The 24886-nt window shown below is 36.3% G+C and overlaps 3 protein-coding genes across 8 annotated transcripts; all 3 read left to right on the forward strand.

The window, feature by feature from the left end:
* Nucleotides 1-761: 761 nt before the first annotated feature.
* Nucleotides 762-13394, forward strand: LOC104887980 (hypothetical protein). 4 transcript variants are annotated; one of them, XR_007272364.2, is made up of 11 exons: nucleotides 762-1088; nucleotides 2862-3451; nucleotides 6421-6506; nucleotides 6595-7082; nucleotides 7186-7647; nucleotides 7721-8354; nucleotides 8460-8690; nucleotides 8790-8914; nucleotides 9553-9983; nucleotides 10462-10756; nucleotides 11837-11978. XR_007272364.2 is itself a non-coding variant. In XM_057393462.1 (11 exons), exons 2-10 carry the CDS (start codon nucleotides 2969-2971, stop codon nucleotides 10313-10315), a joined length of 2946 nt encoding a protein of 981 aa, XP_057249445.1. In that variant the 5' UTR covers nucleotides 763-1088; nucleotides 2862-2968; the 3' UTR covers nucleotides 10316-10356; nucleotides 11837-11976. The 4 variants fall into 4 exon arrangements, 3 of the variants coding, with proteins under 3 accessions (XP_057249445.1, XP_048496717.1, XP_010671076.2); XM_057393462.1 differs by lacking the exon at nucleotides 10462-10756 and adding an exon at nucleotides 10310-10356 and having other exon boundaries at nucleotides 763-1088; nucleotides 11837-11976; XM_048640760.2 differs by lacking the exon at nucleotides 11837-11978 and adding an exon at nucleotides 10310-10356 and having other exon boundaries at nucleotides 763-1088; nucleotides 10462-10598.
* A 2325-nt stretch (nucleotides 13395-15719) lies between these two features.
* On the forward strand, nucleotides 15720-19988 carry LOC104887981 (hypothetical protein). Of its 2 annotated transcripts, none has more exons than XM_010672777.3 (5): nucleotides 15720-15874; nucleotides 17058-17193; nucleotides 18243-18339; nucleotides 19420-19503; nucleotides 19592-19988. In XM_010672777.3, the coding sequence occupies exons 1-5, from the start codon at nucleotides 15841-15843 to the stop codon at nucleotides 19736-19738; spliced, it is 498 nt and encodes a 165-aa protein (XP_010671079.1). In that variant the 5' UTR covers nucleotides 15720-15840; the 3' UTR covers nucleotides 19739-19988. The 2 variants fall into 2 exon arrangements, with proteins under 2 accessions (XP_010671079.1, XP_010671080.1); XM_010672778.3 differs by having other exon boundaries at nucleotides 15721-15874; nucleotides 19601-19988.
* Nucleotides 19989-21124: 1136 nt separating this feature from the next.
* LOC104887982 (uncharacterized) lies at nucleotides 21125-24823 on the forward strand. 2 transcript variants are annotated; one of them, XM_057393463.1, is made up of 6 exons: nucleotides 21125-21579; nucleotides 22170-22247; nucleotides 22349-22424; nucleotides 23010-23096; nucleotides 23229-23299; nucleotides 24428-24823. In XM_057393463.1, the coding sequence occupies exons 1-6, from the start codon at nucleotides 21541-21543 to the stop codon at nucleotides 24455-24457; spliced, it is 381 nt and encodes a 126-aa protein (XP_057249446.1). In that variant the 5' UTR covers nucleotides 21125-21540; the 3' UTR covers nucleotides 24458-24823. The 2 variants fall into 2 exon arrangements, with proteins under 2 accessions (XP_057249446.1, XP_010671081.2); XM_010672779.4 differs by having other exon boundaries at nucleotides 21135-21579; nucleotides 23010-23083.
* The last annotated feature ends 63 nt before the right edge of the window (nucleotides 24824-24886 follow it).

The raw sequence follows: 24886 nt of genomic DNA on the forward strand, positions 1-24886 counted from the left end.
TGACCAAAGATTCATAGATATGACATTTAATTTAACCCTAGCCCAAACCACCCCACCACCATACCTAGGGGTGAAAGTTCGGTGTGCGGTTTGGATTAGGGCCTAATCCAATCCGATTCGAATAAAATTTGGATTTCAAATTTTCAATCCGAATCCAAACCAATTAGGGTTTGAATCCGATCCAATCCAATCCGAATTTTCATACTCTAGATTGGATCCGATCCGAAAATCCAATTTTTTTAGAACTCTTGTTTTTCGATGAAATAAATTAAGCACAACAACAACCTAGTAGATTTAGGAAACGAGGAATCAAGTGGAGTTAGTGTTTTAGGGGAAGAGTTGAAGTGCTATGCGTATTGGGCTATGGAGTAGGTTTTTTTATAAAAATAAATCAGTTAAGCATTTAAGCCCAATCCAGATACATAATACAAGGAATATTTCTATTTGGTTATATTGGATTTTTGGATCCAATTATCCTCAATCCAATCCGATCCAAAAATCCAATTTTTCAAAAAATCTCAATCCGAATCCAATTCGAACACAGTTTGAATCCGATCCGAATTACTAATTTGGATTGGATTGAATTCAATTTTAGATTATATCCGAATAACTTTCACCCCTACCCATACCACACGCTCGCGTATACCACACTCGTAATTCGTAAACATTGATCTCAAATATGTACAATTTGCATAAATTACGTCCCCCATAACTTTAAAAAAATATCACTTTCAGTCCCTCAATTTTATTTCATTTCACAGTATCACCCCTCCCCATTGTTTTTATTTTTTTTTGTTTTCTGAATGTTGAAGCGAGAAATTCAATCCCCAACTCACAGAAAAGAAGAACTCGTGCGAAGAAGAAGAAGAGAGAGAAAAACTCTCCCAAATTTTAAAATTTAAAATTAAATTAAATTAATTTAAGGAATAATTAAAACGACAGTCGGTGACGGAATATCAGCGCAGACATCACTCACAATCATCACGAAAAAAATACACCCTAATTTTCTCTCTCCTAAGGTGACATTGGCGCTGTTACTCTCGTCTATTTTCTCTCTCCTCCATGGCCGATCTTTCGCTTTTTTTAAGGTTTGTTTTAATTTTTGTTTTGGTGGATTTTTTTGTAGTAGTAATTTTTTTGTTTGTTTTATGTCGATTTTTTTTTAATGTTTTGAGTGTGCATTTTTTTGATCTTTTTAGTTTGGAGATGATATGATTATGTGGTTGATGGATCGATTTTAGAGGAGATTGGGTTAATTTGTGATTAATTTGGGTAATATCGATTGATTTTTATTTTTGCTGATTAGGGTTTTAAATTTGTTGGCGTTTAATGTTGTAAAGTAATCCCTAATTAGGGTTTGTGTTGATAGATTAGCTTAATGAGTTTATAATTTTAGTTATGCACTATATGATGCTAGAATTTTTTTTGTTGATTATGGTTTTGGTAAGTACATGCATTTTTTTTGGTGTACTTGGAGGTTATGTGAGAGACTGTTAAGTGGGTTGTGAAAATTGATAATTTTGGGTTAATGCATTATATATGATCTTAATAATAAGTTGTGGGGTCTTAGGGAGAAGTATCATCTGAGATATTTTGGGAGGTGCCAAGATTCTGATTGAGCTTAGGGTTCACTCGGCTCGTTATACTCACACAATAATCGAGTGAATGGGGATGCTTGAGGGAGTGGAGAGAAAGATTGATGTATTTTTGGGATCCCCATCGTTTTTCGTTTGAAGCATTTACTATTCTTTGAACCTTGATGCTCAGTTATATGGTAGAATATCCTTATCGATTATCGTTGTTTTTGTTGCTGTTAATCTTTATGTTTATGTTTAATTTGTTCCATGTACTAGCATGTATTAGTGGTATTAGATTGTTCAATTTAGTCATCTGTTGGATACTTGGATTGGGTCTTATTGAGGTTAGTCCACATTTTCTTATAGATATCCCTAAAGAGCGGAAGCTCTCAAATGCAAGTACTTCCTTTTGTTCTTTTTTGTTTAGAAGTAACATTTTGCCATTTAGGGTTGCTTTATGTAATAGGCACATTCATCATTGTTGTGACATGGTAAGCTGACATCCTGATTAATGCATTTTTCACTTACTTTTACTCTCCTTTCTACCTTTTTCACTTTTCCTAATTTTAACTCACATTCGCTCTATTTTTTTTTTCATTTTTTCCTTGGTCCAAGTGACAAAGCAAATGCCCTATTATCAAAAAACAAAGGAAGTAATAGTTAATGACACTGGAAAATTATTGCCCGATAGCATTCAGAGACATAGCAGGTTTAGTTTGCACTATTAGTCTTTGCATCCCAGTATTTCTGATTGCTAAGTTGCTGTTTCCTTGGGAACATTCTTTGGGCCATCACATATTCACATTATTAGACTTACAGAAAGTTCTTTTTTTGATTGACAAATTATGCTGTTTTGGTGTATTATTACAATTGGTTGAAACTTGGAATGCTATTTCACCATGTGTTGGTCATGCAATTGTTTTGCATTGAGAAGGGATGGATTATGTGCTGCTCTTAGCATTGTAGCCTCTTTCTTTTCACTGGTAACATTAGCTGGCAGTACTTGTAAAAAATAAGAAATCGGAACTGCATAGTGTATCCGTGAAAGTGGAAATACAAGGGAAAGTGATGTATCTTATAAATCAATTGGAATCGTGAAATGGAGTGGCACCCAACTTCATTTCACAAGATTGTATGTCTTCAAATTGTTTCTCCCGTTATTTAGCTGTATTGCTGACATTCATTTAGGTGACACCTTTTTCTTGTTTTGACATTCTAACATTTGTCATATTGCTGTGCTTCTAATTTCATTAGCTACCTTCTTCCTCTTTTGTCTCCTTGCAGGAAATATTTTGTGTTTGAGTCTACAAAGGGTGCTTGTTGAAGCGGGGTGGTTTTCCGAAAGCAAATTCAGTATTTTGTACACCTTGCGTGCATCATAACCAGTTATCATGGTGTTGAAAAATGATGGTCATAATAGTGACTTCTGCCATGCAATTGATGCTAATGAGGATACGAGTTCCACTTTGTTAGCTTCTGAGTGTAGGAGGGACGAGAAAGGTTTAGAACAGGACAATGATGTCAGTTTCAATGATAAAAGTGCTAATGAGGTGAAGGAGTTTTTTTGCTCTGGCACAGATAAAGACGATAGAAGTGAGTCATCTGAGACAGGTTTAGTTAACAGTTTGGGTCAAGGAGGTGAGGCAGCTGATTTGAGGTCTAATCCCGGGAGTCCACGTTTGGGTTATGCTGCAGAAGACAGGCTCCTTGAATTGAGGAAGCATAGTCAATCCGCATCGCCTAGTAAGAATCATGGCAAGAATGAGAAGGTCATGCTGTCAAATGATGTAACAGAGCCGGTTGAAAAGTGTGAATCTTCTTTGCAAACATTTCCTGAAGATGATGTCGATGAATCTGATGTTGAAGAAGAAGATGTAAGTGTCACTTTGAGTCAGAGATTTTCATTCTGCGCAGTTGTATATTAATGAATAATGACTATCTTGTTTTGATCTGTCAGTTTTATACTTCCTGATTAGCATCAACATTCCTTCATTTTTATTAATTTCCCATTCATATTATTTGCTCTGCTTTTAAGAAGATTCCGGCCATTCTATTGTGTAAATTCCATGTCTTTCCTCTATTTTGGGAAATATTGGATGTGTGGTACATATTACAGTCTCTTTCCTTGGAATATCAAGTTAAAATACCGGGATTTGTTTCACTACAGAATTTTGTGGAATTAGAGCTGGAGTCGTTGAATGACAATTATGAGATGACACTTTCTTTGCTGAAAGACAAACATTGTTGCTAGTAGTTTATACCTTGAAGACTAAACTTATACTGTTAAGTGTCAAAAGTTTTTCAGAATCTGGTTTATCTATAGAAGAGGAATTCAGAACTGTATGTGATGTTTTTTTTTCCTTTTTCTTGGACATGTGCGAGGGTCACTAGTGAACTCTAATTCACTATAATCCGTAATAATTTTGACTGGATTGTAGGAATCGCCAAGTCTTGAGATTTTTTGTGCTGGCAAAGTATTACAGTGTAGAAGTTCATAATTTGGTTCACTGGAACAAGCCTCACAATACTGGGTGGTTTTGGTTAATATTGTCGTCCGTATTATTATATTAGAACGGATCTTCCAACCCAATGTACGGTGGTGTTTATGCAGTTTTTACTTGACTTTCAAGTTTCTTTCTAGGATGTGATTTTGAGTGTAGGAGTTCTTAGAGTTCTTCTTTTTTAACAAAATCATCATGAGGTTTTGGTAGGAAAGAGAATGAGGAATGTTATTAATGAATAACATTGCAAAATCGTGAAATACAATGATTTACCCTTGGTTTAGAGCTACTGTATGTTTGGACCTGGATGCAAGCCTATCATTTTTGCATGTAATTCCTGATATAGCTACTCCTAAAGTGATACTGTCGGAAGAACAAAACCTAGTGAGGTCCCTGTAGAAGCTGAATGTTGGAAAGATGAGACATGTGTACATCCATTTAGTATTGACATATTCCTGATGCTTCTTAATGGTAATAGCATCCATTACACCCAGATGTGGTTTTATTGATCTCTTGAATTGCAAGTTTTTAAGCGCATATACATCGAATCATTGTCAGGAGACCTAAACATTGATATACAATTTCTCATGGAGCATTATTACACACTGAATCGATTCTTTGGGGGGAAGGCTCAAATCAAAAGTGGAGATTGTTGAGAGAAAGAAGCAATAAACATTTATGAGATTGCTAAGTCAGAGAGCATGAACTATTTCAATGAGGAGCTTGAGAATTTAGAGTAGAAGGTGCATTATAAGTGCAGTATTGGAGACAGGATTATGGGGGCAAAAACCTAAAAGTGAAATGGGCAAGGAGAGGCAACAACAATGCATTAATTCCAAGAGCTATAGTCAAGCATTCTCGTAAGAGATTATGTTATTCTTAGTTGTTTGGTTGGAGTTCAAAATGGCACTTTCAGTGCAGTTGTCTCCAATTCTAGATTGAGTATAACTTACAACAGTAGGGTATATTCACCCCAAAGATGGAGCCTTAAAAGAAGATTGAATTCATCCACTTCTGAAAACCTATTTCTTTTGACGGGCCAATTCCTTGAACCTTCTCTTTGCTGACTTGTAATTGAGCTGAAATGCTGAGGCTGCTTCATAGCTCTTTTGCTGTGTTTCAAAGTATTTGTGATGATAGGACTGAAGCAGTTTTTGTCAGGCATGGCACAGTCTGGGTTGCTCTACGCTGGTATGATGTTGTTATCGTAACCCTGACCTCTTTTAAATCTCGACTCTTGTGAATTACCAAAAAAATCACCTATCAAGGAAGCAGTTTCTCTTTTGTTCCATTTCTGCTCCGGTTGACTTGGATTGAAATGGTAGAGTTCAAATCCTTCTTGGCTTAAGATTGTGAAGAAATATACGTTTAGCCCAACCAAAGCCAAAAAGTTCATTTTAAATCGAGAACATTAGAGCTTCGTTTGGACTAAGCGTTTGTTGTACCCTAACACGTTCTTCTTAATACTCCAAACCAATTTCTACCAATTCCCATAATATGAATGAGAGAAGGTGTGGTAACCTAAATTTTTAGCAGTGAGGAGAGAAATGTATTGAATCATTTGCCGGGGCCTTTTATTAATGAAAATGTAAATTCTAATGTGGGAAGGATGAAAAACAAAAGTGTAAAGACTAATATGGGGGTGGAGGGAGTACTGACCATATAGTTCAGTTCTAGCCATAAGTGCCAAACATGAAATTTCTCTTAAGCTATGTCTTGGTTGCATCTATCTGATCTTGTTGCTTCTTCATCACTATTATTCTTAGTTAAGAGTTTTTAAACATTGAAGATACCTTATTTGATTTGTAGTCATTTTTGTAGAACATTTAACAAAGTGTTACCTCCTTGTTGATTTTATGCTGAATTTCCTGTGTACACTTGTATGTTGTCGCCCTTGGGCTTCTGACTGTGCCTGTCTATCTTTTTTAATTGAGTCATCTTTTTACAGACCTCAACAGACATTATATGCTTGTTTGTAATATACTTTATCACTTAACAAACATGCAAAAATAAGCATGGCTGAAGGCGCGTTTTCCGTGGTGTTCATATGGTCGGTTATCTGAAATTTGAATGATGATCTTCAAGCATAGTGCTAGAATGCTAGGATGTTACTTGATGTTATTGCTTTTCATCTAGAATGTTAGCATTATTTTCACTGTATGCTATTTTGTTCCATGAGGATGTCATTTTATATTTACAGGGTAATAAGAAATGCTTTTGCCTCCTCTTTTTTTATGCTTTATTTTATTTTTTGTTTGTAAATGTATATATGACTTCTATGAAGTGTATTACCTGTTCGCTTGCTAAACTAATTGCAATCTTTGCAAATTGGGATGTGGCAGGTAAAGGTGTGTGATATATGTGGTGATGCTGGCCGTGAGGATTTGCTTGCTGTTTGTTGTAGGTGCAGTGATGGTGCGGAGCACACGTAAGTACAAATTTTTCTTTTTCGGCTGCAGGTTTGATCAGGTGTCTGATTGTGGTACTGATTTATATGTATCAATTTCTTCAACTAGGTATTGTATGCGCGTGATGCTTGAAAAAGTTCCGGAAGGCGACTGGTTCTGTGAGGAATGCGAATTAAACGAAGAACTGGAACGGAGACAGGAGCATTTAAAACTATTAGGTACTATTGAAAGAAGTAGATCGCTTGGAAGGACAACCTCTGTAAACTCGGAGTTTTCTCCTAAGTTGGAGAACAAGGACTCCTTTTGCGAACGTAGTAAATTAAAAACTTTTAGTGTAAAAAAACAACTACCGTCAAAGAGGACTGAAGATAGCTTCGAAGCTGGCCCGACAGCAAAGAAGCAGGCTCTTGAGTCAAGTACTGGTTCGCCAACCGCATTAAGTCCTAGTCGTGTGTTGTCTAAGGACTCCTCTTTTAGGAATTTGGATAAGACAAAGGGAAAGTCAATTAATCAATTATCTATGGGCATCGAAGCTGCTGTGGATGCTTCAGAAAATCCACGTTCTCCCACTAGAAATTCGCCTCAGAGCCTGAAAGGTAGCTCTTCATGCGTAGCTTGTTGGAAATCGCTTGTTAATTATAAGAGCTTCATTTAGGATTTTTTTTTTTTTAACTGTGTTTACCTGCTCTTTTACTCCAGGTAATCTTTTAAAGTCAAATTCTTTCAACTCTAATTCAAAGGCAAACGTAAAGGTTTCAGAAGTTCTTCAAAAGCAAAAGCAAGGTGTTGATGCAAAGGATGGACAAGGAAAGCTGATTGCGAAATCTATGTCTTTCAAAGGATTAGGTCGTTCAAGTGCTAGTGAACCAAAGGTTAAAATGCTTTCCCCAAAATGTGCTCCTGTTCAGGAGTTGAAAGGTCAGAAGCAAGTAAGAGACCGTACTTCATTTGAAAGAAAGAACTCAATCAAATTGGATTCATTTCCTGTTCAAACAACAGCTAATTCTACCAAGCGTCACTCTCGTGTTGATAACACCTCAACTCTAACTGTAAGCAATAGTCGTGATCACAAGAATGCTCAATCTGATGGAAAATTGACTAGTTTGTCAAAGCCGGCATGCCATGTGGCTCATAAGTCTCAGGAATCCATGGCTACTTTAGGTACTTTGATATATTTTACTGCACTGGATTTTTTTATTTCCCTCTTTGTGATTCTGATGACATTTTCTTACAGGTGAAGTTAAGAGGTCATCATCGACTAATAGCAGGGGATCTGGAATAAGTAGCTCTGCTGAAGCAAAGCCCAGCCATGTGAGCTTGAAGGATGTAACAACTTTGAGTTCCGCTCGGGCTGTTGATGGATCAATTGTTGGTGCCAATGGGGCCAAAGCGGATATGCATGATAATCAGAATGAAAAAGGACCAGAGAATACTTTTGGGCGTTCTAGACAAGGTGTTAATGGTGCTGCCGTTAGTGGAAATCGTCGAGGTATTTCCGCAGATGCTTCCTTGTTGAGAGCCAAAGATGGGTTACGTGAAGACAATAAATTAAAAGCTGCAATTGAGGCGGCAATGCAAAAAAAGCAGGACATATTTAAAAAGAATAAGTTGCCTGAGAAGCTTAATGAGTTATCTGTGTTAAACACCCAAGGAAACCATGTAGGAGATGTAGTTTCAAATCAAGCGATGGATATAATATCTGAGGAAACAGTTTATGCGAGGGAAGCAGGACTCTCTAACTATTCATCAAACTCTTGCAAACATACATCTATTGGTAGTGCAAAGCAGTTGAAAGTATACCCTGCTGATTTTGTAGAAGACCCAATTCTCACAAAGTCCGCCATTCCTGAGCTTGATGCTGTCTGGCAGTATGACCTCTTTTCTCAGGCCTTCTTTCTTGGTGTTTTGAAATACAAGTTTGGTTTTCTGTATCTTGAGTTTTTATGATGTCAATTCTTTCTTGTCCTTTGCAGAGGAGGTTTTGAGATACATAGAAATGGGAAACTTGCGGATGTTTGTGGTGGATTCCAAGCACATTTGTCAAGCTTTGCATCTGGTAAAGTGCTTGAAGTGGTGAGGAAGCTTCCGCCGAAAATGGTTCTTAATGAAGTATCTCGACCTGGTGCATGGCCTTTCCAGTTCAAGGAAGCCGGCGCTCAAGATGATAACATTGCTTTGTACTTTTTTGCCAAAGATCCTGAAAGGTTTGTTCTGCATATGTTTTTCTTGTATTTGCATAGTTGGTGTTTAATTCGTTATATATATGCTTCGATTTTTTTTGATGCCTGTATTGTTTGTCACAGTTATTCAAGGAGCTACAAGATCTTGTTGGAGTATATGATGAAGCATGACTTAGCTCTTAGAGGAATTATTAATGGTGTTGAACTCCTTATATTCCCATCAAACCACCTTGCTCATAGATCACAGCGTGAGTTCCAAAAATAACACATGCGACCTTCTGTAATCTTGAAATTGTTTCATGAGTATTAATCTTGGCTGCTTGGAGGCTATAATGCTTAAAAAGTGTCTATAAGGAGACCTATGCGATAACATAACATACTATTAGCTCAGTGCTTTCCCCAAGGCTCTTGGCCAAACATGGTGCGGTGCGAGTTATAAATACCTTTACAACTTGTTGTCCCTCAACTTTTCCGTACTTTTGTTATTCGAAACATTTGTAGAATCAGGTCTTAGTTTACTTCTATTCTTGAGTGACAAAATGAGGTTAAATTAAGCTTTCTTAGAAATTTCAATCCATGAGTATTTTGTTGGGTGTAAATTGCTTGCCTATTATTTTCCGATTAGGTCTGGCTCTCTTTCCCCCTCTGTGTCTCCGACTGTTTGATGCTGCTGGACATGTGATTTACAAATGCAAATTTATATTTATTTGGTGTCCTATGATGTTCACCTGTATTACTTGTCAATTTAAGGTTTCTATTTTTCCTACAGATTTCTTAAAGAACCTTCTTGCCTGTGGGTGGTCAATGGTCATGTAAAGTTGTCATCTTTGAAGAAATTAGTGTCGTAGTCAATATTTATAAAATGTTATTTATGATTTTCTTGCAGGTTGGAATACTTTATTTTTTATGTGGGGGGTATTTCGAGGTAGGAGGGCACATGGTCCAGATGACAGATACGCTTCGCTGGAGAGGGCGGAAATATCTGTTTCTGTTCCCAATACGATTCCGAGAGTCAGAAATGTTGCCTCAGCTGCTTCTCTACCCGTGAACACATGTTTGCAGAAGCCTGCAATTGATGACTTGTCTGCATTAGGCAGTGATGCTCTTGTATCAAGAAGTGAGGCTCCTGTTTTAGACGGGTCGTCTCTGCAAAAGTCTGGCTGTATGTCTAATGGAGACTGTTATGATCAGGGACGTAATGTAGGTAGAACCGGTTTGACTTCACCAAACAGCCAAGGGAACCTTGAGAAATGGCCCAGAAAGGATTCTTCAGTCGTAGGTGCCGAAGCATGCTTAGAATCACGGACTCCTGCTCTGGTAATCCTTGATGTCCATGATCTTTTTTCCTTTATTTCTTGCTGACTCTTTCAGTGTGAAATCCATAGGTTATGTATCATATCTGTTGTAAAAGGTGCTAGACCTTGCTGTCCTAAAAGGTGCTGTCTGATTGTTAAATATGTAGCCAAATGTGGCTTACTAATTAGTAAAAATCTGAACTTAGCAAATAGTTTTTTTTTTTAAACTCATGATGATTCCGAAGAGCATTCATCTAGGGCTTGGGTTGATAGAAAGTGAAGAAGATTTACTTGATTTAATTATTTGATACTGGCTTTTGATGTTGTTTATTTTGACTCCTGTCTAAGGTGTAGTGCATTGTCTCTTTTGAAGATGCCTTCTCTTCTCTCTGCTGGTCAGTCATTCTTGTTTCTGTAGTATACTCTTCTCTTTCTTTTGTCTTCGTAGTGTTGATAGAGAAACATGTCCTGTCTCTGTATTGTTGATATACTTGTGACAGGGTGCTGACCTGCGGTCCGCTGAATCTATAATGGCTCTTCCCACTTGTTCTCCTACTAGTGAGGCGGCTAGTGGAATTGACATAAAAATTAAGTGTATCAAAAGGAAGTGTTCTGACAACATCCAGGATAAATGCAGAAGTGTAATTCTGAAGGATCATTAGAAAAGAAGAGTTGGGTGTAAGAATTGCAAGGGAAAAGGTTATTATACAACATTTGGCACATATACAGCTTATGAAGACATGTCTGCTGTTATTAGAACTGTCCAGCTGACCTAAGCGGTCCATTTGATAGGCGGTACTAAATAACCATTATCGGCAATGGAATTATATGTGATTTGCAAGGAAAATCCTTCATTACCATGGTAATGGAATTTGATCCCCGAACATGTGATTCTACATTCTCACTTTATGCTGGTAATGGTAGTCAATGCAAAATTGAAGTAAAACACATGTTCGGGTAAGATTTTTCATCACCAAGGACATTGACATGAGTTTTTTCATACAAAACTATGCGGAAATTCATTACCATTACAGCCATATATTACCGCCTACATATGGGCTGTAAATAGATAGCTCTCTCATATTTCTATCCAAAAGAAAGAGAGTTTGTGCTGTCCTCTCACATCTCTGTTCACCTATTTGTTAATGGTCTCTTGTGTGTCAAATTTGTGTTCCATATTTGTGCTCCATTTTTCCTATCATTTGACATGTCGTTGTTGTTATTTATCTTGGTGTAATGGTCATTACTATAGGTAACTATTACAAGTACTACTGTTGCTAATACGGTTGTTTTCTTACCAAATTAGATGTTAAAAGTAGTTTGGTATTAATAAGTCTGATTGCGAAGTTCATGAGGACCTTCCTGAATGTTGCGTATTGCGAGCTTCACAGTTTTTGTACTTTCTCGATTTATTGAGACATGGTATCAACTGCTAGTATGTATCTGTGGATCTGAATTCTTCCCTGCCTTAGTTCAAAATATTGAATTTTGGTGTCACGAATTGTATTGTATATTATCTCTCAAAGTTGGTTTTGTGGTTTGACATGGCTATACACAGCAAATCGGAGTGCTTGTGATTGCAAATATCTGATGTTGTTTGGTTAACAAAAACACACGACATCGTCTATTTTCTTGGAAGTAGTTCCCATCTAGTGGAACTTCCCACATGAAGTAGAATTTCTTATGCTCCATATTGTGATTCTTAAACTTCATTTTTCTTGTTGGAAGTGGAGAGAAGGGGTTTAACTCTTTTTAGATGAACAGTCAATCTGAGCATATATTATAATTAATTGTCATTTCGGGACATGCCTGTTTATTTGATAGATATAGTGATCATCACCATGTAATTCTGACTCGTTTTCCCATCGTCTATAGGAAGATCATGGTCAGCCAGACCCTAATATAACTGTACAGCATCCGCATTCAACACAGGAAGTTGATAGCAGCCTTGATCATCATGAATCCAAGAAATCACTGTCTGATCTTATGTTGGAAAAACAAGATAATAATTCTTCCAAGGTGCTTATGGTAGGTAAGCAAGAGGGCTGTTCTGTTTTCTCTTCAGAAGAACTATATTCGGAAAAGAACAATGTTGAGGATAAATTTAAGAATATCGTGAAGGAAGAAGATCCGTCTTTGGATAATATACAGAAAAATGGAGGCCAGGTTAAAGTTGAGAATATTGTGAAGCAAGAGGAGGATAATAATAAGGATTCCATGTGGAAAAACGGCAGAGTTGAGTTGGATTCCAAGGGAAGCTTGAAGCAAGAAGAGTATGTAGATATAAATGTTTCTGCTGATGGTAGCATGGAGGACCTCCATAGCTTGCAATATTCACCCAAGACACATTCATACAAGAGTTCGTTGGAGCCTAAATCAGAAGCTGCTTCTGTCATCCCATGCCAAAAGAGGCCATGGATGGACAGCAAAGATGTGTCAGAAGGTGGCGACCAATCATGCATCAGCAAAAGAATAAAAGGGGATGATGGCTTTTACGGGTGTGATTTACGTAGATTTCCGAATTCTTTGGGTGATAGGATCACAGCCCAGATGCATGACGTGAGCACTAGCTCACGTATTGAAGATACATCTAATGAAGCTATGGATGAGAAAGCAACATCTGTGAATTCTGGATCAGCTGAGAGATGCTTCTTTCTTGTGGATTCACATGCTGCTCAAGGTGTCCCATCCAACGATCGCTCATCGCCTTGGAAAGTGTCTTTGTTAGGAAATGAGGATCGGCTGCCTGATGGATCCCCTAACTTGGAACTTGCTTTAGGAGTCGAAAAGAAACAGTCGAGAAATGGTCTGTTACCTTTCTTTGCTGGGATAGTTGATAGAAAAGGTCCTGACAGGCCTCCTGACATAGTGTCACCAAAGGAAGAGGATGAAGATGCCAGTGCTTCTCTCTCTCTCTCCCTTGCATTTCCGTTCTCGGATATGGAAAGCCCAGGGAAGTCTGTCAGACCCCTGACAACTCTGGAACAGGCCCTTCCTGCAAGACATGAGGCAAATACTTCGCTGCTGCTCTTCAGGAACTCATCAGGCAAGTAGACAGGTCAGTTCTTATGTATATTAATTGTTACACATATGGCAAGTTAATAGGTCATATACTATGATCTTCCATCGGGTTTTTGAGAGAACCCATGTCCCGTATGTTAATAACCCGACAGGATATGTTGATATCTCACCCTGCCCACAAACACAAAGATTCCAACCTCTTTTTTTTTTTCCTTTTAATTTTTAAATTCCCTCTTTTGGATGGTGCATAGGCACGGCTCTTTGTATATAAAGAGAATAGTAGCCGTCACAGTCCACAAGTGCATAATGATCGAAACTGCTGTTCTGTGTACCAAACATTGTTGTCTAGTTTTGTCTAATGTACTTCAATTAACATTTTATTTGCAAGATAGCAAAATAAGTTGCTGAATTATTCCCTTGTTTAGACGAGAATGGAATTTATACATTGTTTGTACTGGTGAAGAACAGTGTTAATCATGACTCTGGCTTGTGGGTGATGCGATGGATCGTTGGACAAAGATTTTACACTCAATGTTTGCCGTTTGTGGTTAAACATGGGCATAGATAAATCGTCTTTCTTTGTTGTATTCTAATCTGTCGAGTCTCTTCTCTTGTCAGTGGCTAGGAGTAAGCTGAGGTAAGCCTGAGTGTGGCTTGTTTGGACTTGCCTTGGATGTCAAAGGCTCGGTTTGATGCTTGGGTTAACTACTGAACTAAATGAATAGTAAATGAAACTAGTTAGCACAATCCTGTAACCAGAATAAACAGTAGTATGGATTGCATTGTTGTCTATAAAAGAGAAGACTTGGGGTGGGGTGGGGTGGGGTGGGGTGGGGTGGGGGGTGGGGGGTGAACTTGGTTGGTTCAAAGGCTTCAGATTATATGGCATAGCTTGAGACATGGCCGGTTGTAGGCTGCTGTCCAACGGGAAAGCCGGTTGTGAGAAAAGGCATATGGAACCAAGGAACATTGCTAAGGGATAACTGATCGCGTCTGAATTTTGTAACTGAGTTCGAATTTGTATTCTTTTCCGGCTTCAATTAGTTTTCATATTCAAGGGTATAAGATAACAGGAATATCATTGATATGCTCAGGCTGTCTCAGTTGTTTTGCCCCCAGTTTTTTCGGGGGTGTGTAGTTTGTTCGTGGGCGTTGCTGAGATCACACTCGTGATTCAACTGGGGTTGCCTTTATTTTGGCAATTATTCTTGCAATTATCAACTGTCAAGGAATGATTCTGGACTCATTCTGCAGAATTCTCCGATTCACCTGGGAAAATAAGCTTTTTTCTCTTGAATATCTTGAAGACTTTGTGGGACTGATGTAAAATTTAGTCGCAACAATTTATCAATTCGTAAAAATATGCTAGTTATGCACTTATCCGATCTTATTGTGCCACTGTAGTAAGAGCATTAATATGCTAGTACAAAGATCTAAATGGCCCCAATTATGGAAATGACCAATACTCCGAATTCAAATCACGCACCAACTTCACAACATTGTCATATTATGCCTTACGATCCAAATTGGCTTAATGGATCTAACATTCAGATGAAGTAGCTATATCTTCAGAATCTAGAAAAGTAACCACTACGACCCAATAACCCATATTGTCCTAATGACAACAAACTTCTAGCATTTGCAACACTTCAGGTTAATGTTTCGGTCTCCAATTCAATGTTACCAATGTTCCAATGTTTATGAACGGCATGAACAATTCCCATCAGCTATAAGAGGAGATGAAAGCAACAATCAAAACATGCAAGAAGATTTTCGCCGTGGATCGACAATCAAAAATAAGTTGAAACACTGCCAAGTAACAAAGGTATTGGAGTATATTTGACTATGACCAAAGAGTAAGGATGATCTTGAGCAAACATAATGATTCATGAACAAGGAACCACCTAAAGAAAAATCCATCTTTGCGTTTTAGGACCATGAAATGGGTTGATAGTCAAGAAAAAAATTTAATCAAGATGTGACTCAGTCAATGGGCCGACTCGAAGTGTAAATATGAAAGCAAAAGGAACAAAGGAGAAGTATAATAAGTACTTATTTGGGGTGTAAGAATAATATTTATGGGTATGTAGTTTTTTTGAAGGTAAGATGAAATCTCTTGTAAGGAAGGGGGAAAATTTGGGATTCCTCCTTGTAAGGATGAGACTTGATCCCAAGATTTTTGGGATTTGCGGTGGCGTCAATATCACAAAACTATCACCTGCTGCTCTTTATGGGTATGTAGTTGATTATTAAGAAATATCAATGTAATATATTGTATAGCATTGCCTTATCCATTCGAGTTGTTATGTTCTCTGTTTAATTAATACGGTTTTATCATTGTAATCACAAGAAATGTATATAGTAAACAACAAATGTATTTACAATTCATCAAAATGTTTGATCATGTCATTGAAATATCAATCTATTTTCGATAAAATTTATTGATACCTTATTGAACGGTTAATCGAATGTAAATTTTAGCTTAAATAGCATTGAGCTTAAAATCGACTATATAAATTCATAAACAACACTATACCACGATTATCATTTTCAATTTTCTTATTCGATTACTCTAACCTAAGTAAATCTGAAGTGACCTAAAACCAAACCGAATAATTCATTACCCGATATATGACAAGAACCAAGCCGACCTTATTATAGGAGTAAAAAATGAAATGATCCGATCCAAACTAACCCGAACTAAGTAGTAAGCACCCCCGTTCAAATTTATCCGATGACGATAATTTCAATAAAAAGCAAAACAAAAAGTTCTATCCACTGGCCTACACATACATTATTCATTCTACATACACCTGTGACCTGTCTCTTCCTCAACTTTCTTCTTGTTTTCTTCACTCATGGCGATTTCACTTTCTTCCGCTGCGATTTCAGGTAAACTTACGCACATCTTTCTCTCTCCTTTGAACTCTCTTTTTTAAGCTTATCTTCTCAATTTTCATAATCTGCTGCAAAAATGAATTAGTTTCTGTTACTATATATAACTCACAGGCGGAATATTTGAGGTTTTCCGATAATCTGAAACAAAGTTACTGGAAATTGGTGAAACGAGGTGGAAATATGATAAGTAAACCATTTTTAACATATATTTCTTGCTCGTTACTTATTTAATCAATTTAAAAAGTTATGCTCATGGATTGAAATTGTCACTTGCACCGGAAGAGTGATTTTTCTTGATTTGTCGTAATCTATTAAAAATTAGGTTTATGTTAAGTAATTTGGAACTTCCTTAGAACCGATTGTAGTATAATGAAGTTGCAGTGCTGTAATTTGTGCTTGTGAGAATCAGAATGCTTTCATTTGTGAAATTTGTTGTTATTGATTTGTATGAATCTGCTTGTTGAGTTCGGCAATTGATAAATTAATACTTGCCATTGTTTGCCTATACTGGATGTGTCATTAAGCTCACCTTATTCCCATTTCCCGGTGTGTTGGATATAAGTTGCATCTTATGCAATATTCTTTTGGGGAAATTACACTCATTGATACAAACTTTTACTTGACATACTTGAATAAACACCTTAAGCTCGGTAACTTTAGATAGATAATAGCGCGATGGTCACTAGAGCTTAGAAAAACTATCTCGCACCGTATCATCTTCCACTAGTATAACCTCTCTGCTAGTAATAGCAGCAACAAGTCTATCCTTTATCAAGTTTGTTAGTTCCTCGAACTGGACATCACATTTTTCAGATTTTCTTCAAGCTCTCTTGCACTTGGACATGTGGTACTGATAGCTGAGTAAACTTACCAAGTTTCAGGTGTTATTGTAAGGGTGTCAATCAATGTAGTTGGCCAAACTTTGTGTCATGGAGTGTAATATGCCCTATTCTTTTTCAACATTATAATTTTTTATAATATAAATTAGATTTGGATAAGGGTCAATAAGTCCATATATATATAGTTCAAGTAAATTAGATAAGCGCTACAAAGTTTGTGTCACTACGAAAAGTTTAAATAAGAGGACTCTGGGTCAAGGATGTGATATGCTAATTGTTTCAGTCCTATTGAGTCACACGAGCTCATGTAGTACCATCTCATTTTGTTCATTACACAGGTGGATCTAATATCAGGACATGTGAGCTTCCATTCTCAAAATGTAGCTCTTTGGGGAAAATGACAATCAGTGCAATGCCAAGAAAGTCGAAACAGTTGGGAGTGCACCACAAGCTTGCTGTTCGTGCAGAATACAGGTTTTACTTTTGGCATTTGCATCTTTGTTCGTTATTTATGCCTCAATTCTCTTGTATTCATCATGGCTGTGTTCTTGTAAAGATGCTTTCAATTCCCTATATAATAGTAATATACTATATATCTTAAAGTGAAGTAGTTGGATATTGACTGCAAAAGTGCAAACCGTGCTTGTATTGACTTCTGCAGTACCTCTATATAAAATAATAGTCCGTCAACGCTTGTTAACTCTGACCACTAATTTGTTAGAGAATTTATTAGGTTATAAAATTTTATGGATTTCTCTAGGGGTGTCCATGTGTTTTTTTTTTCATCAATGTACACTATATCCGTGATTTTAAATGCGTCTCAATGTTGTTCCTTCCTTTATATCTTCATTAATATATTCTGTTGGTGAGATTAGGATTTGGGGTTTCTCGTTTAATTAGCTTAAGCTTCTTATCATTAAGTCTGGAGAAATTAACTACTCTGTAACAAAATTTTTAAGCTAATTAAAGGTTTCTAAACCCCAATAGATTTAAATGCATAATACATCTCACTAATAAAATTTATTAGTGGAACTGTGAAATATATCAATAGGGGTAGGGCTTAGACACTTTTAAGACCACAAGGGTACTATGAAGATACTCGAAAGAGGTGATGGTGCAATGCAGTATTTAAATAAAAACATAGGTCAGTCTGAAAAAAACCGCAAAATTATTCTTAGTTGTTCAATTTTTACAAAATGATTTCAGAAGTTGCCTTTTCTGGATGGTTTGTACTATATAAGTCTATAACATACAGATATTCATCACGGCGAAATTTGACAAGGTTTGACCATAGAAGTCAAACGTGTCATGCTCTTTTGACACAGTGGTATAGTAGGTGTTTTGATTTCGTGCCTTGTTCAGAATCGTCTTAATCAGAAATCACTATATAAGCTATTGACATGGGTAAGATTAAAGGAATATGATATGACTTATTATGACTTCCATTTCCCCTTCTTTTTAGTTGAGAATGAAGGTGAGCTTTTCTTTTCGAGTCCTTACCCTGTTTACCAAAATATGAGCAGCAATGATGATAGAGGTGGAGGTGGTGGTGATTTTGTTGCTGGCTTTCTTCTTGGTAGTGCAGTTTGTGGAACTCTAGCATATATCTTTGCTCCTCAGGTGATTTGGCTTTTCCACTTTAGGTTTTATCATTTAACTCTTAATCCCTGCATGAAAGTTGCTTTGAGATATCTGTATATAGTTACCAATTGCAGTTGATCTTGCAGGGACATTTGAGCACTAAATGTGTTTGGTGAACAAAGATATGTGGGAAGTAGTTGTTGGTGTTTCATCTACCTACTTTGTAGTAGACTCTAGGCAATTTTACCATGATCAGAACTATCATGCAACCCTAGACCTAATATCTCTCTTCTTGATGAATAAGTCTAAAGGTTTTTGCTTTCTACACCTAAGAATCCTGAAATGCGGAGAAAAGAAAACATTACAACCCAACCAAGATCTCTTTTTATTACTTCAATAGTTGAAAATACATCAAATGGTCATAAGGAGGATTGGACGAGGGTATTGAAAAAGTAAACTGAAAAACTTAGATATTTATTAATTTCTGCATTTCGTAATGAATTAAAATGGTCCATGCCGTCCATCAAACAACATATATGAAACTATGTTACTCAAGCTCGGTTAGCAGTGTAGTGTTTGATTATTCCAGGGAAAAGATGCATGTTTTTGGTCTAAGATGAAGTGTCAACTACTGTCAAGTGTCTATTCCCATTTCCGAAGTGTCAACATCTGACTTGGGCATTCCAAGTGAATTGAATACTCCGAGCAACATAGTTTTATTATAGAGAGAGTATACAATATAGTTGTTTCTTCTGATGTTGTGGATAAGAACTTTGGGATTCTTTTTTCCAATGAAATAACTTTTTTGAGAATTGTCAATGAGGTTTGTAGTTTTAATATGAACCAGCTCTTATTTGATCATCCTTCATTATTATTGCTGTATGGTTCTTTCTAGTTTGTTTCGAAAGACTGGTTTGAAAGAGATTATATCTCTGACCTGCATTGGTTCCGAATTAGTATGTGCTATTTATTATATATTTGCACTAGAGTAGTCTTTGCATGTCTGCATGGCTGCATATACCCTATCTCCCAAAATAGCTCTGCTCTCTTGACTCTTCTTGTCTGGTTTAGAGGGGAAAAAAAAGGAAATAATGGTTTTCAGCTCTTCTATGTTATCAGATCAGAAGATCACTGCTGAATGAAGATGAATATGGTTTTAGGAAGGCTAGGCGACCAATATACTATGACGATGAAGGTCTGGAGGTAAGTATCACTTTATAGCCTAGACATACTGCTTGAATTTTTTTATACTACTTGCACAAATACTTCAACATTCTATTTTCTGTTTAAGCAAAAGCAGAAGACCAGACAAACCCTCAATACCAAACTGAGCCAACTCAATGCTGCAATCGACAATGTATCTACTCGCCTGCGGGGTGGAAATAATGCGGCTACAGTACCCGAGTCAGATCAAGAAGAAGTAGAAGCCGCATCATAGAATCGGGTCTATTTTACCTATCACAAATTGTCTTTCAGCTGATGCTTTTGCTGAGCCACCAGCCATATTGACTTCAACCTATATTTTATCTCTTATCATCTGGAGACTTCTGTGAATACTTTTCTCTTTAATAGTTTATGATCTATGTGGTCTATTGGTGCAAACTTGTGATGTAATGCTGTTTCACATAAACTAGAATATTGAATGAGGTGATTTTGAATGCATTTCTTGCAATTATACTCTCTTGTTACTCACCAGTGCAAATTCCTCAGGCATGTTATCCTTTTGTGGCATACTGGAAACTGCTATAGAAATTCAGATGTTAATATGATATACTTTCTCCGTTTTTTAATAAGTGCAACATTTGCATAGTGTTTACTATTCACAGTTTAAACTTTAATTAGCTTTGGTGATTTAGGGTTTAGGAAAAACATAATCATGTGGGATCTTGTTAGATTCGTCTGAATGTGAATTTTTTTAATATCAATTTTTTATATTTTTACTTATTGACAATTGAAGATATTAATGGTTAGAATAATGCATTGGCAAACGTAAAAACAAGAAATGTTGCACTTATTTAAAAACGGAAGTAAAGGCGGACATATGTTAAAATTATCCAATACTTGCATTGATTTCCGCTTCTATTCACTAAGGTAAAGGCGGACATATGTTAAACCTCTCCCTAAACAAAGGCAAAAATTCTTTGTGTTGTTTTAGGGAGATGTGATTTTTCTTGATGTATCTCCACTTCTGCATATCCATCTCTATCATCACAAACACCATGTATAATCGTGTCCATTGTTAGTACCACTTAATCATTACTCACGTGGTACCAAAACCACCACCTACTTATCACTATTATAGTCACCATCAACTTGTGTACATCCAATATAACCACCATCATCCACCACCAAAACCATTAAAATTTATCTTCCTCAACTATTTAGACATGTTAACCACAAAATCTAAAACTAATCATCATTGGCCTTCTATATTGCCAACAATACCAAGTAATTGTGGGGAGGAGGGTAGGAGGAGGAAGAGGTAGGAGGACGATGAGAAAAAGACTTAAAAACTGTCACAAATTCTCTCCACTCATATTAAGAAAATATCGATGATTTTTTTAAAAAAAGCACGAGATTCTACCCTTTTGAATCAGAAAAATCATCAAGCACCCAAAATAACATCTTAATAACATATACATCAACATCACCACAATTATCCAAAATCCAACTATTTTCATGTAAGATACTTGCTACTACATTTATCCAAAATATCATAAAACTTAAAACGAAATTATCTTATCCACCCATGACTAGACAAATTTGAACCTTAGCCATATGAATATTACTACACCAATCCAAATTCCAAACTAGAAAAAAGACAAATCCTTTTTCACTTGAAAACTTGACGATTTTGCAAAATTTAGGAATTTGCAAAAACATATTTCACCCTTAATCATCTCATCATTGAAGCAACGTGCGGCGCACGTGCTCACAGGATAATGAAGCAATATCACCAAAATGTAAAATGGAGAAGAATTAAAAGAACCCCTCTTCTCTTTTCATCACCCTCTACATTCTGCAACAACCCACAAAAATGTCTGTATTTCTCTGTTTTTCTTCACCGTTTAAAATCAAATTTAATTGATTAATTTCCTTTTCAATTATACTTTTTTCTTTTTCTTAGAGAATTTATTCTGAGGGGAAAAAAAAGAATTTAAATTGCAGTAAAATCTCAAATGAAGCATGTAAAGATAAGAGCTTTATTAGATTTAATAGATACCAATACTTCAGCATCAGATGGAAGACAATGATCATGCTGCTACTACCACTTGCAAGGTATTTTTTTCATTCAAAACAACTTTTTTTATTCACTTTTTGAATTAAATAATTGTTTGTGTGATTCAATATTGTAGATTTTTACTGGAATTGGAGAAATTGTGTTAGAAATTCTTCACCTTTGTGTATTTTTTTACATGAAAGTTTGATTTTTATTGTTAATTTGATGTGGGTATTTCCAGAATTAGCTTAAGAATGTAAATTCTAGTAGTTTAGAACTAGGGTGAAGTAGAAATCACTCAAATCAGCATCTTCACCTCTGTGTGAATGATGGGTTGTGAATAGAATGGTTACATTATTTTGAATTTTATATGTTGGAGGAATATTCAGGAAGAAGCATACAATGGATTGTGAATCTTTCTTCTGATGGGTTGTTTAATGGGACATTTTTTTTTTTTACAGAGGTTTAATGGGACATTGTTTGACTCAATCCATATATATTTTCTGTATGTTTCTTTTGATTTTTATGTGGATTAGGGCCTGCATAAATTTGGCATTTAATTAATTGAAACCCTGAAATTTTGACTTAGTTTGGTTTGGTGTTGTAATTGCTGTGTGATGTGATCTGATTGGAATTCGCTACGCCGTAGGATTATTACAAGATTTTGGAAGTTGGTTATGATGCAACGGATGAGGATTTAAGATTAAGTTATCGAAAGCTTGCTTTGGTGAGTATCATCTACCCTTTTTAAGGATCAAATGCAGTTTTTATGTGCAACATTTGGTTCTATAGATGTTATGCTCATATTACTCAACTTTGATTCCATAGAAATGGCATCCTGACAAGCATGGAGGCGATAATAATATTACTGCCAAATTTCAAGATATTAATGAAGCTTATAGAGGTATTCTTTATGCTAGTCCAAATTTCAAGATGGAACCCTGCAATTCACGCTTGCTTTTGACTGTAACACTAGTGCATTTCTTTGCTTCCGCAGGGAGTTTATCTCTCTTGCGTCTGTAATAATGATTTCCTCTTATAGTGCAAATTTCTTCTATTGTTTGAAATACATTAATGCTAAACTGTTTCAGTTATGATTATCTCAATTTGTTATCACCGATGTTTTCATAGTAATTTTATCTTGATTGTTGCATCTTACATTCTATCTGGTGTATCTTGTTATTGCTTGTTCTATAAGCCAAACATTCTTCTAATATAGATGCATCTACATTTTGGTCTTCCACAATTCTCATAAAAACATATGGCTACTCTTGTTTTCTGTAACTTGGTCATTGTGACTAGTTATTGTAATTGGTCCTGCAACTTCTTTTCTACTACTTGTTGGACTTGAAGTGGTCATGATTGATGATACATTATTTTTGCTTAGCTTCTATTGAATTCAGGAAAGATATTCTTGACTTTCTTTGAGTATATTTCCTTTCCTTGAGTTTTCTCATCTCGCTTTTGTTCATCTGTTGTGATCTGGCAGTATTGAGTGATCCTGCAACACGACTTGAATACGATCTAAGTGGGAATTATGCAATTGATAAGTACTCTCTCAGAGTAAGAACCATTAGTATATTTCGTTATCTGGAACTAAAAGTCTACAATATATTATATGCTACGTGATTAATGACTCTTGTATGCGTTATACTGGTCCATTGAAACCGATTCTTATAACGAGTTTCTTGATCTATCCTGAATGCAGGAATACCTTTCCAGATTCAAGGGAATGATACTCACATGCAATGGTCTTGGCATCAATCATGCTTCACTTTGGTATGACATTCTAATATTGCCGTGGAACTAGATTGTTGATTTCGTAAAATTTTTCAGAGCTGTAATCATTTAAGCAATTGAGCTTCCTCTGCTGTAGGTTAGGAATTTGTTACCATGTTACACGATAGCAATTCATACATCCCATTAGCTTATCAATTACCTCTTCTAGCTTGATAGTTGGACAAGAAAATGAAAAGATGACTTATTTGCAAATAGGCATGAAGCCATGGACACATGATGGTCAGTTTGTTTCTTGATTGTTCAACAATTAGGAGTTGTAGAAGTAGCTGACCAGTGGTAATCATTGTATGGACCAGAAAAAGGGGAATGTCTTGAGAAAAACCAGTCCAACCCTATGGCTTCTGAGTTTTATCTCCTTGATATGGCCATCACCTTTTTTCATCCATGATCCCAGATTCCTAGTTATATCCGTGTGTGCTTAGGGTCTGGACCAATGTCTTATGGACGGCTTCTGTTGAAGGCATATTGGCTTCTTTGCAGCCAGGTTATGTGTTTATGTACCCTGCTCTTACTCTTTACAAAAGATATAGTTTCAAGGACTTGAATCCCTTCTTTAAGTAGTAGAAACATTAACGAAATGCCTTCATCATTAGGATACACTAGAGAGAGGATATCAGTTGCTTGACTTGTGTCTTCTTTTTTATTGCTCTTGATAATGTTGTGGGAGAAACAGGTGTGTTTCCTTTTACATGTCTTGGGTAGAAAGACCGGACTTTATCATGATTATGTTGGTACTCTTTTGAAATTGAGCATTTATACTCGTGGTAGTATTATTTGGGCGAGTACCAATTCTATGAGCTTTTGAAGGTTATCCTGACTTAATGAAGCTATATTTATGCCTCTGAAACCAACTAAAGTGATCTCAAAATGTAGAATGATTCTACTGAAACTGAGGATAATCTCATACGTCTGTGAACATGTATATTTACTAATAAGTTATAACCCACAAAGGATTTTCAAAAGCTTGATCAACATTAACTTAGTAGCACCGACAAGTCGACAACTATGACTAGAAAATCTTCTAATGAGCTCCAGGTCTCTGAGCAACTTATTTCCCTTTGGTTACCTAATTTGCATATCTTCTCATCCCATTTGTATTTGTTGTAGGAGTCAACAACACCTCAAGGAAGCAAATGATTGTGAAGATGATTAAGGTTTGAGTGTCCTGCCATTTTATCATTAACGAATCACCTTCTTAATCAAGACAACAAGGAGCGCGGTCTCCTGTAACTGTTTCGAGACTCCGGAGAGGGAGGAAGGAGAAAGGACCAAGTTGTTGTACAATACTAATAGAGAATAGTCAGTATCTGGTACACTTGAGGCTGTTATGTCTTGTACGGCATGTTAATGATTGAAAGTAGCTTTGGAGTAGCAACAAGATAGTAGAGCAATTGCTTTGTGAGAATATTGATCTTTTTTTAAGTGCTCACTCACTTTCTTGTACTTAGTTATGTATCATTGGAAGTAGCACGAGAAACAATTTTTTTATAATTATTTTGTGAACTGTACATTTTTTTAGGGGAATTTTACTTGAGTGAATAATTGGTTGGTTTTTTTAAACTATAA

Source organism: Beta vulgaris, chromosome 3, assembly GCF_026745355.1.
Source record: "Beta vulgaris subsp. vulgaris cultivar EL10 chromosome 3, EL10.2, whole genome shotgun sequence".
Taxonomy (NCBI): Eukaryota; Viridiplantae; Streptophyta; class Magnoliopsida; order Caryophyllales; family Amaranthaceae; genus Beta; species Beta vulgaris.